This window comes from Hibiscus syriacus, unplaced genomic scaffold, assembly GCF_006381635.1.
Source record: "Hibiscus syriacus cultivar Baekdansim isolate YM2019G1 unplaced genomic scaffold, ASM638163v2 tig00112761_pilon, whole genome shotgun sequence".
Taxonomy (NCBI): domain Eukaryota; kingdom Viridiplantae; phylum Streptophyta; class Magnoliopsida; order Malvales; family Malvaceae; genus Hibiscus; species Hibiscus syriacus.
The window spans coordinates 162,903-175,719 of NW_024063398.1; the positions used below are offsets into that span (position 1 = coordinate 162,903).

Genomic DNA, 12,817 nt, shown 5'->3' on the forward strand with positions numbered 1-12,817 from the left:
TCAAGATGAAAGACATGGGGTTCATGGCGTACTACCTTGGCATTGAAGTTAAGCAACAAAATGATGGAATTTTCATTTCACATGAAAGCTATGCAAAGGAGATCCTGAAGAAGTTCAAGATGGAGAACTGTAAGCCAATAAGCACACCGACAGAATACGGGATCAAGATGTCCAAACATGAAGAAGGCGAAAATCTAGATCCAACGTTCTTTAAAAGTTTGGTGGGAAGTCTACTCTATCTAACTTGCACAAGGCTCGGTATTCTTCACGCAATTGGATTGGTTAGTCGCTACATGGAATCTCTAACAACCACCCATTTTAAAGCAGTAAAGAGAATTCTTCGCTATCTGAAATGTACAATTGACTTTGGCTTGTTCTATTCAGTTTCTAATTATTACAAGCTTGTTGGATATAGCGATAATGATTGGGGTGGAGACATAGATAATCGAATGAGCACTACTGGATTCGTATTTTTCATGGGAGATATTGCTTTCACATGGATGTCAAAGAAACAACCGATTGTCACATTGTCCACATGTGAATCGGAATATGTTGCTGCTACCTCATGCGTTTGTCATGCAATTTGGCTTAGAAATCTATTTATGGAGATAGGTTTGTTACAATAAGAGCCTACCAAAGTTTGTGTGGACAACAAGTCAACCATTGCCTTAGCAAAGAATCTAGTATTCCATGATCGAAGTAATCACATCGAAATTCGCTACCACTATATAAGGGAGTGTGTTGCAAGAAAGGATGTGGAAGTTGAATACGTGAAGTCACAAGATCAAGTTGCCGATATTTTTACCAAGTCACTGACAAGCGAAGACTTCATAAGATTAAGGAACTTACTAGGGGTCACAAGATCAAGTTTAAGGGGGGGTGTTGGATCATAAACTTGATCCATGATGGGAGCCTAAACCCAAACCCAAACTAAATTGATGTCATTGCTTACATCAATTTAGTTTGGTGAAGAGTTTGGTTAAGAATTAGGTGAAGAGTTAGGTGAGAATTAGGTATTTGTATATTTTAATGGTTTAAGTTATTTTATTTGTGTGGTGTAGGATTATTCTTGAGTAGTATAAACACCCTTCCCCATTTTAGTTTAAGTATCAAGAAAATTAAGAGCTTCTAAGTGAGTGAAGAAGCAAGGTCTTATAAGAGTGAGTTGTAGTTATTGTTTTTGAGTGAGAGAGCTCTTGTAATATTTGTTTGAGTTTCAATAAAAGTTGTTTGTGTGAGTGTTTCATTTCCAACAAAAGATCAGGTAGTACGAGTCGAGGTTATCGTTGCAGATGCAGACATGGTTATGTAGGAAACCCTTATCTAACCTCAGGATGCCCAGGTATGTAAATCTTTGCTTAAAACTCTAATGTTAGTAGTACTCAAAGCATTATCTAAAAGATCATGGAAGGCTTTGATTTTTTAGGTTCAACTGCGTCAAATACTACTAAACGTTTTTGAACTTCAAATACTACTAAACTTTAACAGGTGTATCATTTATACAACCTAATTTTAATCACATTAAATTTTGACATTTACTTCAATTATATAACCGAGTCATTAAAATTCATCGTTTTAATGGAATGATGAATTGTACAAAACAATATAGTTTTGATGCAACTATTTATACCTAAAATAACATCATTTTAGGTATTGAACTTTAATGGTATATCAATTTTGTCATTGAAGTTTTAAACGGTAATTTTTTGGCACTACACTTTTTTGGCCGTCGTTGGCAGCCAATCGACACCCATCGTCGATTGTCTTTCATGGTTAGATTACTATCAAAACGTTCACATTTCACCCATCTTTTTCTCATGATATTGATTTTCCAAGAAGTACACTCCAAATCGATTAAATTAAACAAAAACTCTATTATTTTTAAGAGTTTATGGGTTTCTTAGATTTGAGGACTTTGTAAAACAGGTCAAACCTTCCACAAAGGTTCAATGCACAGGAACCGCTCATCCGTAGTGATCTCACCTTTTAATGAATTGAAATCGTTAACGCATTTCAAGTTTGCGAAATATAGCAACAAAAGAAGGAAAAATCACTAGTTTTATGTCACCTTGAAAAGTAAGCTATTGATTCGATTTGTAGTAGTATCCACCGTTAACACATCTCGTTTTGTTCCAACCTGCTCAACAGGAAAATGTTAGTCAAGCTTTTACTTGCTTACAAAGCATTATCAGCTAATATTTTCTAAAACAGGATTAGAAGTTGGACCCAAGCATTATCAAGTTCAGTACCTCAGTTACACTCAACAATAAAAAAAGGGGTAAAATGAAATTTCAGATCATAAGAAGCTCCACACCTCTGTTGCAAGTAGAGACTTTATGAGTTCGGTTCGAGATGACATTGCAAAATTTCAGAGCAGAAGAACAGATCTTTAAGATATTTCAGTTAAGTTTTGGACCTAGATTTATATATAGTACCTAAACTATCAGTTTTATTCCATTTTAATATCTAAACTTTTAATTTTTTCAAAACCATACTTAACGTTTAGTTTTTGTTTCATTTTAATTCATGTTTAAAACTTCACGTTAAGTTTTAAAAAAAGTTGGAAGTTTATGTACTAAAATGGATTAAAACTAAGAGTTAAATACTAAATGCATAGTTTACTCTATATTGTAATCATTGTGCATTAGATTCACCTCTTAAAAGGGTCTCGTTGAGAAAAGCACCTTTTCCATGTACACTAGTAAAGAGCTGCATGGCATAAACCCGGCAACATTCGTTTAAGTTGTGATAAAGAAAGACAAAAGTCTATATTTCAACCAACTTAAATGTCTTAAAAGGCCAATTGTCACCTAATTCATTATTTCATTCATTATTTCCTTTAAGGGTTAATTCTTCAAATTTGCTACTATATTTATTTTAAAAGAATATAGAGATAATAATATCATGTTAATGAATAATATCATGTTAATGAATAATATCATGTTGTGCATAATGATTTAATATATTCACCATCACTATCACTTCTTTCTATCTTAATCTATTTATTAAGTTGGTCTTCAACTTTATGTTTATAGAAAACAATTTTTTTCTATTTTTCACCTTTGCCCTTTTAGTAAATACATATTGTAATACTTTCGTTATCATCAAAGGAGGTAATAAAATATCTATTCTCACTCGTCTGTGTCATTATTACGAATTTTAAGAATTTGACCACTAAAATTTCTTTAGTGTCAACATCTTCCGTTCTATATCTTATGTTCCATTGTTATCCATAATTCTTTTATGGATATTGTACACCTTATATAGTGTATTTGATAATACATTCAGGATGAATTTTCCAATATAAGAAGTCATAATACTTCCAAATAGTAATGCATGTGATAACAACATTTATCTCATTTATTTTCAATTTTGTTACCGAGCAGAATTAACATTTTGAAACAAAATCGGTAACCAATGTTACTTCAATGACAGATTCAGTTAAATAATTTTTTCCATTTTGAGATTTTAACAAACCCGTTAAGACGTCATGATAAATTTTAAAACAAATTTGTTCATTATCTCAATTTTTACCATTATATTTGACCCATTTTAGATTGAAAAAAGATAGAAGAAATAGTTCCAAATCACTTCAGATTAAAGGAAAATATTCAAATTTCTCCTACCTAATTAATTTTAGCGTTGTCAACCAAAACTTGAATTCTTGATCATCTTTATTAATTTCACCATTGTTAATCAAAAGTTAAACCATCATGATTCAATGTGTGCCCCACAAAATGCACAACCCCTAAGATCTTGCGAAGATTTTGTAATCCAATTATTTGAATCCCTACACATAAATGAGTGGAATCATGTCTCACATTAAAAATTAAACTAAAAATTATTCCACAAAGAATTTTGAAATTCATAAATTCAAAATTGAATGAAACTTATCTTTGGTGTAAATTTCTCTTGATTTTTGCCCAATATTTGTTTTGTCAAATTTTTGGCACTTCCCTTATACACAATAAGGATTAAACTCAAACGAAATTTATATCATCTCGGAAAATAAGAATAAAATCTTTCTTACGATTGTTTGAAAATTCGTAATCCGAGAATGATATAGAAAAAATAATAATGAAATATCATTATAAAATCAAAGGGATAGAACGAGTCTACTCTGTCTTGAAATTGTTATCCGAAATAATAATTCGAGACAAAATCAAACCTGAGGGGAAAAAAAGAAATTAAATTTCTTGAAACCAAATCAAAAATAAATGAAATAAAAATAAAAAATACTATTTTCTTAATTGTGGTCTTGTGATAGGAAACAATTAAAGCATCTCACTACACAGTTTCCTTAAGACAGATTTTCGCTTTGTTGCTCGAGTTCGTTGGTCGTCTGTCTCTCAGGATATAACAACTAGATAATCAACTACTGTAGCACAACAGTAGAGATCCCGAATTATCCTTGCCTTCGTCTATCATCGCAAAACTAGTGGAAGGGAAAACTTTTTTTTTTCTTTTGAACTTGTCAAAAAGCTTATTGAAAACTTGTAATTTATATTTAACCTAGCATGTTAACTCAGTTAGGGGTGTGCAAAACCGGATATCGGATTCGATTTGATTCGAAAATTTGGATATCTGAAAATTTCATATACCTAAAATAGTGATTCGTATCCGATTCGAAAAAATCGGATATCCAAAATTTGGGCATTCGATTTTTCAGATAGGATATCCGAATCTGAATATAAAATTTAATTTGACAAAAAAAATAATTTTAAAATTTTAAATTTTGTGATTTAATGTTATATATTCGATACTTCTACTATATATATACATTTTAATTACTACACACAATAAATGATTAAATACTTTAATTTTTATTGAGTTAGTGCTTTGATGGGTTAGTGGGTTACTCATTTATTGGGCTAAATGCATCTAAAATTTAAAGGTACAATTTTTTTCTTCAGATTTAGGATAATCTGAAAGTGGATTTTATCCGATCTATATCCAATTTGATTATCCGAAAAATTTTGGGATATTCGATCCAAATTATCTGAAAATCAAAAAATTGATCGGATATCCAAATTTTCAGATCGGATCACCAGATCACTAGATCAGATCGAATCTTTTTGCACGCCCCTAAACTCAGTATTTATAGGAGATTTCCAAGAGATATTTAATCCAACCATATATCTTTCAATATTCAATTTTAGACATATAATAATATCTTTTAATTTGAAATATTTAAAAGACAAACTCCTTTTATCATTTAAACTTAAATAGATATTATTTTAATTTGAAATACTAAAAATATATAATTATCTTTAATATTCAAAGTTAAAAAAATAACAAATACCTTTTAAAATTGATATTATCAAAGAGTAATTATTGTACTAACATACAGATTAAAAATATCTTTTAATTTACAATAATAAAAAATAATACATATCTAATATAAATATTAAATATATCAATTAAATACATATTTTTTTCCAACATCATGAGAGGTTCAACTATTCAAGTAGGCTCAGTCAACTCCCATGTACCACAGGCAGCAGTGGTTTCTTCTCCGATGAACTAAAACAGACAGCATCTACAGCCGTATCAATAAAAGGGTTCACTTCCGACAACAATCGTATTCGAATCTTGATAGATACATGGTAGATAATTAGATAAAGAGAAATGGCTAACCTTGTGAGAGGGGCAATGGGGCTTGAGTTGATTAAAAACAAGGTCCTCTCGTGCCTTATCAGTCTCTATGACCAAATCCACCTGGATTTAGATCAAATAAGCAACTTTTAAGGAGCCATTTTCATTTCTAAATAGGTAGCAGTGTCTACTGTTTGCATTCACCATTAGAGAGGAAAGAGAGGCAGTACTCTGACATTTTTTTTCATAAACGAGAGCTAAGGTAACTCATACAATGAAATGTAGTGGAACCTCAAACAAGATTAGATAACACAACTTCATCAGCTACTCTTAACACTGACCAATGAGGTCCTTGGTTTAACCATAATAATCAATCAACATTAATGACTTAGATTGTTGAAATTGTCAAAGGAAGTTTAGAAAAAAGTGCTGAAATTTAAATTTGTTATTTTTAGAATTTTATTTGTTTAAAGAATTCAAACACATTTTACTAGTACCTTCGTCCCAATAAAACTATTCTTTATTGACAATTCTTTAGTCAATTTTTTAACTTTAACTATTTATTATTTAAAATTTATTGTTGATAAAATATGAAAAAATATTTTTAAAAACATTCAATCAAATAATTTTGAAATATGTATTTTATAAAATTTAAAATTTTAAAATATTTAAAATAATTGTAGTCAAAGTTGAAAAAATATTGAGTTTGACTTTTAGTGGAATTGAGGGAATTATTTACGGGTCAAAACCATGTGTAGATTAGTATTATTTGAGGGAGTTTTATCTCTACATATTTTTTTATGTTACTTGATCAAATTTCATTTCCTCGAACGTGACAAGTGTCTCATACAATCACTTTACCTTATAGTATAAAGCAGGTGATAATGTCATGCAAAACGTATTAGAAAAGGAAAGGGCGTTAATATAGTTTATAAAACTATTAGGTATTTTCTTGTTTTTTATTTGTTTATTCGGGGAGCGACACTCGTGATCTTTAATAACATGATAGTCCTCCATATTTTATCATAATTCTTTTGTCCTCTACTCTATACCCCACTCACGACGAACAATGTTTGCATCTCAGCGTCCTCTGCTCAGGCTTCCATGGATTGTTTTGGCATTGTTTTTATCATCGGCAGCCGGAGACCCGAAGCCTGACTGCCAACGGAGCTGTGGGAATTTCTCAATCGATTACCCTTTCGGTATCGGTGAAGGATGCTTCATGCCTGGCTTTGAAGTAACCTGCAACGCTTCCTACAGTCCACCGAAGCCACTCTTACGCTTGGGGCTGATTTTCATGAGGTAGTCGACATATCCGTTCCTCGTAACCAGGTTCGTGTAGGAACAACGTGTTCAGTGGCACAGGGTACGGAACTCCAGTTTCGAGTGTAGCCAGCATCATTTTGACCAATACACCGTTTGTTCTCAACAACACTGCAAACAAGTTCACCGTCATAGGCTGCAACTCCCTCGGTTTATTATACCTTCAAGATGTGAATATCACGACCGGCTGCTTCTCATGTGCAACGACAAGCGTCGGATGTTACCAGTGGGTCTTGCTCGGGCTCGGCTGCTGTCAGGACTCCATTCCTGAGGGTACTAAAACGATTCACGTAGAAATTATCGAGAACCTTCTCAACGATTCCAAGATAAATGATCTATACAGTTTCTCCGCGTCTCATGATAATTGTGGATATGCTTTCGTGGTGGACCAAGAGCTACAGGTTCGAGGCATCGGATCTCAATGGTTGTTCCTCGTCAAAGATCGAGAGTTCCTCATTGGTTCTTGATTGGGTTATAGGCAATGAGACTTGTGAAGCAGCTGGAACAAGTTGCAAAGGAATGAACAGCGACTGTGTTGGATATGGATCAGGTAGTACGAGTCGAGGTTATCGTTGCAGATGCAGACATGGTTATGTAGGGAACCCTTATCTAACCTCAGGATGCCCAGGTATGTAAATCTTTGCTTAAAACTCTAATGTTAGTAGTACTCAAGCATTATCTAAAAGATCATGGAAGGCTTTGTTTTTTTAGGTTCAACTACGGCAAACACTACTAAACTTTTTTGAACAAATACTACTAAACTTACCGGTGTATACCGCTTAATTTTTAATCAATTCAACTATAGCATTAAATTTTGACTTTGACATCAATTATATAACTGAGTCATTAAAATTCATCGTTTTAATGGAACAATGTAATGTACAACACAACATCGTTTGGTGCAGCTATTTATACCTAGAATAACATCATTTTAGGTATTGAACTTTAATGGTATATCAATTTTGTCACTAAACTTTTAAACGATAATTTTTTGGCACTACACTTTTTTGGCCGTCGTTGGCAGCCAATCGACACCCATCATCGACTGTCTTTCATGGTCAAATTACTATTAAAACATTAACATTTCACCCATCTTTTTCTCATAAGATTGATTTTCCACAAAGTACATTCCAAATCGATTAAATTAAACAAAACTCTATCATTTTTAAGAGTTTAGGGGTTTCTTAGATTTGAAGACTTTGTGATGTTTGTTCGAAAATTCAAACGGTGAGAAACATTATTTGGAGACGATGAATAATATACCTCAAAACTAGCATCATCAGATGGCTATCAAAGGAAATAAGAGTATTATCATGTCAAATCTTTAAATGGATTTTCGTTGATTTGGAGTGGATTTCGTGGAAGAGAAGAAAGAAGAGTGAAATGTGAAAGTTCTAATATCAATATTGTAGTGAAAGATGACCCATGACAAATGTAAGTGGCTGCCAAAAATATTTAGTGCCTAAATCTAAATCCTCTTAAATTTAATGGCAAAATCATTACATTTCTAAAGTCTAGTGCCTTGAACAATATCGTTATGGGCATAAATAATCGTGCTAAAATAATGTCATTTTATCCATGTCATCACTGCGACAGAAAGATTTGTTCATGTCGTCGTGTCATTAAAATTAAAATTGAAACAAAAATTTAATGTTATAATTGGAACAACTGGGAATTCAGTAGGGTTTTTTTTCTTTCGTCTTATTCATTTTTATGATGCGACATTTTCCTTCAATAATATTTTATGTCATCTAGCAAATTGTTTACTATCAACTAACACATAGTTTTGAATATGGATTCTTGAAGACAAAGATGTGCCTCGCCTCAGTCATCATCAAGGCAACGCTTCTTGCACTAATTCACTTGGTAGCTATAGTTGCAGCTTTCCATTGCCGCTTGTTCTACGTAAAACCTCATACTTCGATATGATGATTCAAAGGGTAAAATAATTATTTACACGAACTAACTAAACAAATTCCAATACGTCGCAGTTTTTGGCTGTCTCTTGTTCGTGATTCTCCTAGCCCCATCTGTATACATGTGCACAAAGAGACGAGAGTTAATGAACCTCAAACAAAAATACTTCAGACAAAATGGAGGTTTCTTGCTGCTGCAGCAAATTGCTTTCCATGAAGGTTCCGGAGAACCCCCAAAAATCTTTACTACACAAGAGTTAGCAGAGGCCACTGACAATTACGCAGAGAGTCGAGTGGTTGGTCGAGGAGGCAGTGGAACAGTTTACAAAGGAACTCTGTGCAACGGTCGGGTCATCGCCGTAAAGAAGTCGAGAATGGTCGACAGGAATCGTATCAATGAGTTCATCAATGAGGTGGTGGTGCTCACTCAAATCAATCATCGGAATGTCGTTAAGCTCTTGGGATGTTGTTTGGAAACTGAGGTTCCGCTACTGGTTTATGAATATGTTCCTAATGAGAGCCTTCACTACCATATTCATAATCCCAGCAGGAGACGGTTGATCCCGTGGGAAGATCGATTACGAATAGCCACCGAAACTGCGACTGCTCTTGCTTATCTCCACTCTGCAGTCGTGGTTCCCATCATTCACCGTGATATCAAATCTTCCAACATATTATTGGATGACAACTACACCGCAAAAGTCGCAGATTTCGGAGCTTCGAGGTTGATTCCCACTGACCAGTCTCAAATAACGACCCTGGTTAAAGGAACCCTCGGGTACTTGGACCCAGAATACTTTCAAACAAGCCGACTGACAGAGAAGAGCGATGTCTACAGCTTCGGGGTGGTGCTAGTGGAACTACTTACAGGGCAGTTGCCGGTGTCATCTGAAAGAGCTGAAGCCCAAAATAACTTATCTTCTTACTTCATTCAAGCAATGCAACAGGGTCGTCTTGTGCAAATCCTGGAGCCCAGACTTGCGAATGAGGGGAACATAGAACAACTTGAAGCCATTGCAGATCTTGCAATGAGATGTCTTCGGTTGAAGGGCGAAGAACGACCTACAATGAAAGAAGTGGTGTTAGAGCTCGCCGGGTCAAGACGGATTTACAAGTACCCTTGTCATCAAGTTAACCGTGAGGAGACTCGCTTCTTGCTCGATGAACAACAGGACTTACACAGAGCTGAGAGTTCATCAGCAGTGAATCTTTATAGCGACATATCATTTAAGCAGTATAGCATTACCAGTTTAGGGACATTTTCAATGGATTTGCCTCGATAAAACACTTTGTAACAACCCGAAAATTTTAAAATAATATTTAATTGGGAATTGAGGTTTTAATTAAGTTAATTGGTGAAATTTGAGGATTTAATTGGAAGTTTTTAAAACTTGTAGCATGTTTTAAAAAGTGGAGGAAATTCAGTGACCAATCACTGAATAATGCCAAGGAGTGTCGGCAGATTGTTCTTCTTCTTATATGCGTGCAAATTGATTCTGGTTTCATACCAGAACAATTTGCTAAGTTTTTACCCCACGCACCTCAACTTCCGACGACGATTCTGACACCGTCCGAATTCCGATCGTCGTTTTGAAAGTACCATCGTGTTCGTTATCGAGTCAGGAACAATCCCCTCAATTTAATTGAAGCGAAACACTGCCAAACGTCGTGAATTTCAAGTCAAAGCATCGACGTTTTTTTTTAAGCTCAATCGCCTAGAAAATCCTAAATTCATCGTCGATCGTTGCTCCTTTTACGACACCTCCCGCACCATCGTGTTCCTTGTGCCGTTCCGAGTCCGCCGGTGTCATCCTCGATCTCCGTTGACGGCGGCGCGTGGGGAGGTGGATCAGTCAAAGATTCGGCCGAGTCGAAATCGAGCTCTCCGCCGTTCAAAAATTTGAACCGATCTTTGTAAGTATCTCGAAATCGCTCAAAATAATTTTTAGAAATTTTTCCGTGATTTTTAGAGCCCCGGAGGACGTCGCACGCGCCCACACGCGCCGCCCAGGCGAGTGAACGCTGGAAACCGGTTTTGACCGGTTTAACCGGTTTTGAACCGGTTTTGACCGGTTTGACCGGTCACGACCCGTTTACCCGTTTACCCGACCCGTTGACCCGACCCGACCCGTTGACCGTTGACCGGTGCTATTCTGGGAATTAATTCGGTTTTGGTGCTATTCTGGGAATTAATTCGAAATGGGTGCTATTTTGGTAATTTTTTTAAAAAGGGTGCTATTTGTGTAAAATGTTTGACAGTTTGTTGACCTCCTTTGACCAGAACTTTGACCGGCTTTGACCAGCTATTAGACGACCTTTGTTTTTGACCAAGAATACCTATCCTGATAGTTTTCGACGTTCCGAATCCGTTTTTGGGGTCCGTTTTGCTAAATTCAAACCCGAAAGTCTCCAAATCGTCAATCAACCCCGTTGACTTTAATTTTGACCAAGAATTCGAAATTTCGGAAGGTCATACTTTATATTTTTCGACGTCCTGAATTTGATTCCGAAGTCCGTTTTGCCAAATTCTGACCCGAAATTCCCGAATCGAGCTTGTAAACCCAAAAGGCTTAATATTTTAATATTTTGATTATTTAAACGAGATTTGGTAAAGGATTTATTCAATAAAATATTTTATGAAGGTACTCGTGTTTCACCTGAACAAGGATCAATTAGGTCCGGTATTATCCGTTCGTTAGATCAGCCTGAACCGCGTACTACGAGAATTACCCGTAGGTTTCTGTATATTATTTAAATAATATTTAGATTATTTATATTAGGATTCCAATATGGATTTTTCCAATTCGTAGGATCTAGCGCTGCAGCAGAACGTGATCGACAGACCCAGCAATAGGCTTCCCTATCTGATTTCTCAGACTGTTACAGGTGTGTTTCCCGACAGTGTTATTATTTCTGTTTTAAAATATACATCTGAACATTATGTATATGACATCTGATTTGCCACATATTTCTGAAATGAATTCTGGTTACGGTATTTTATACCGATCTTCTGAATATTGAATATTCGATATCTGAAATTCTGTATACTACTGACTTGTCTTCTGATTTCCGTATTTCTGTATTTATTGTTAAGCATGAACACTTTATGTTTTAAAGATTTAATCATTGTTTTCATTCAAATACATTCATGAACATCTCCATCATTGGGGGTATCGTTGAAGGAAGTATATCCGTAGGTTCCTCGGCTTTGTGCTCAGGGCCTTATTTGTTGTGTGGGCTGGGTGTATGGTTCTGGGGAACCTACACATTCTGTTGTGATGGGCTGGGGGTAGTGTTCATATTTTTTTTTACGACATGATTGCATAAACCGACTTTACTGGAATATTTTTATCAGTATGTTTTTATATACACTGTATGGAACACACTGGGCTTTTTAGCTCATTCTGTAAATTTTAACATTTTTCAGATAACAGCAGACCGTAAGCTAGCAGATTTGGCATCAGGAGAAATCAACTACTTTATTTTGTACGAACATATATTTCTATATGTTTTTTTTTGGTTATGTTTGGTGACATGTATTTTATTATCGTTTTGGACATATTTGTATTATTAATATTATGTTCTATATTATATTTATCGTCCTATAAGTGGAAAAAAAAAAAAAAACCTCTGAATGGGATATGTGACCACTTAGGTTTGGGTCTAACTCACAGACCAGGTCTAGGGGGTTACATTTGGTGGTATCAGAGCTTTCGGTTTTAAATACTCGGACTGTATATGGGTCCTAAACTTTGAATTTTTAAGAAATAAAAAAAAAATGTCACCTTATGTTATGATTTAAAGTTTTATCGAGATCCCTGATGCTAATCTGACATATGTTTCAAATTCTTCTGTAGAGCCTTATAGATCCAACGATGAATACTGCTAGAGGTCGTAGGACAGGACGTGGACGTGGTAGAGGGCGAGTCACTCGACCTTCTGTTACGATAGAAGATCCGATGTCAGCACGTGATCCTCCTGTT

General features: G+C 34.9%; 2 protein-coding genes across 2 annotated transcripts; both read left to right on the forward strand.

The window, feature by feature from the left end:
* The first annotated feature begins 6,664 nt into the window (after positions 1 to 6,664).
* Positions 6,665 to 7,385, forward strand: LOC120183402 (wall-associated receptor kinase 2-like). The gene is made up of 2 exons (XM_039188106.1): positions 6,665 to 6,897; positions 6,953 to 7,385. Exons 1-2 carry the CDS (start codon positions 6,665 to 6,667, stop codon positions 7,383 to 7,385), a joined length of 666 nt encoding a protein of 221 aa, XP_039044037.1.
* A 1,457-nt stretch (positions 7,386 to 8,842) lies between these two features.
* LOC120183393 (wall-associated receptor kinase-like 2) lies at positions 8,843 to 10,124 on the forward strand. The gene has a single exon (XM_039188103.1). The coding sequence runs from the start codon at positions 8,957 to 8,959 to the stop codon at positions 10,115 to 10,117; it is 1,161 nt and encodes a 386-aa protein (XP_039044034.1). The 5' UTR covers positions 8,843 to 8,956; the 3' UTR covers positions 10,118 to 10,124.
* Positions 10,125 to 12,817: the final 2,693 nt, after the last annotated feature.

Bases quoted from the DNA above. Each gene is read 5' to 3' on its own strand.
- LOC120183393 (XM_039188103.1), top strand. From the start codon at position 8,957: ATGTGCACAAAGAGACGAGAGTTAATGAACCTCAAACAAAAATACTTC.
- LOC120183402 (XM_039188106.1), top strand. From the start codon at position 6,665: ATGTTTGCATCTCAGCGTCCTCTGCTCAGGCTTCCATGGATTGTTTTG. The intron at 6,898-6,952 runs GTAGTCGACATA...CAACGTGTTCAG, and splicing joins TTGGGGCTGATTTTCATGAG to TGGCACAGGGTACGGAACTC.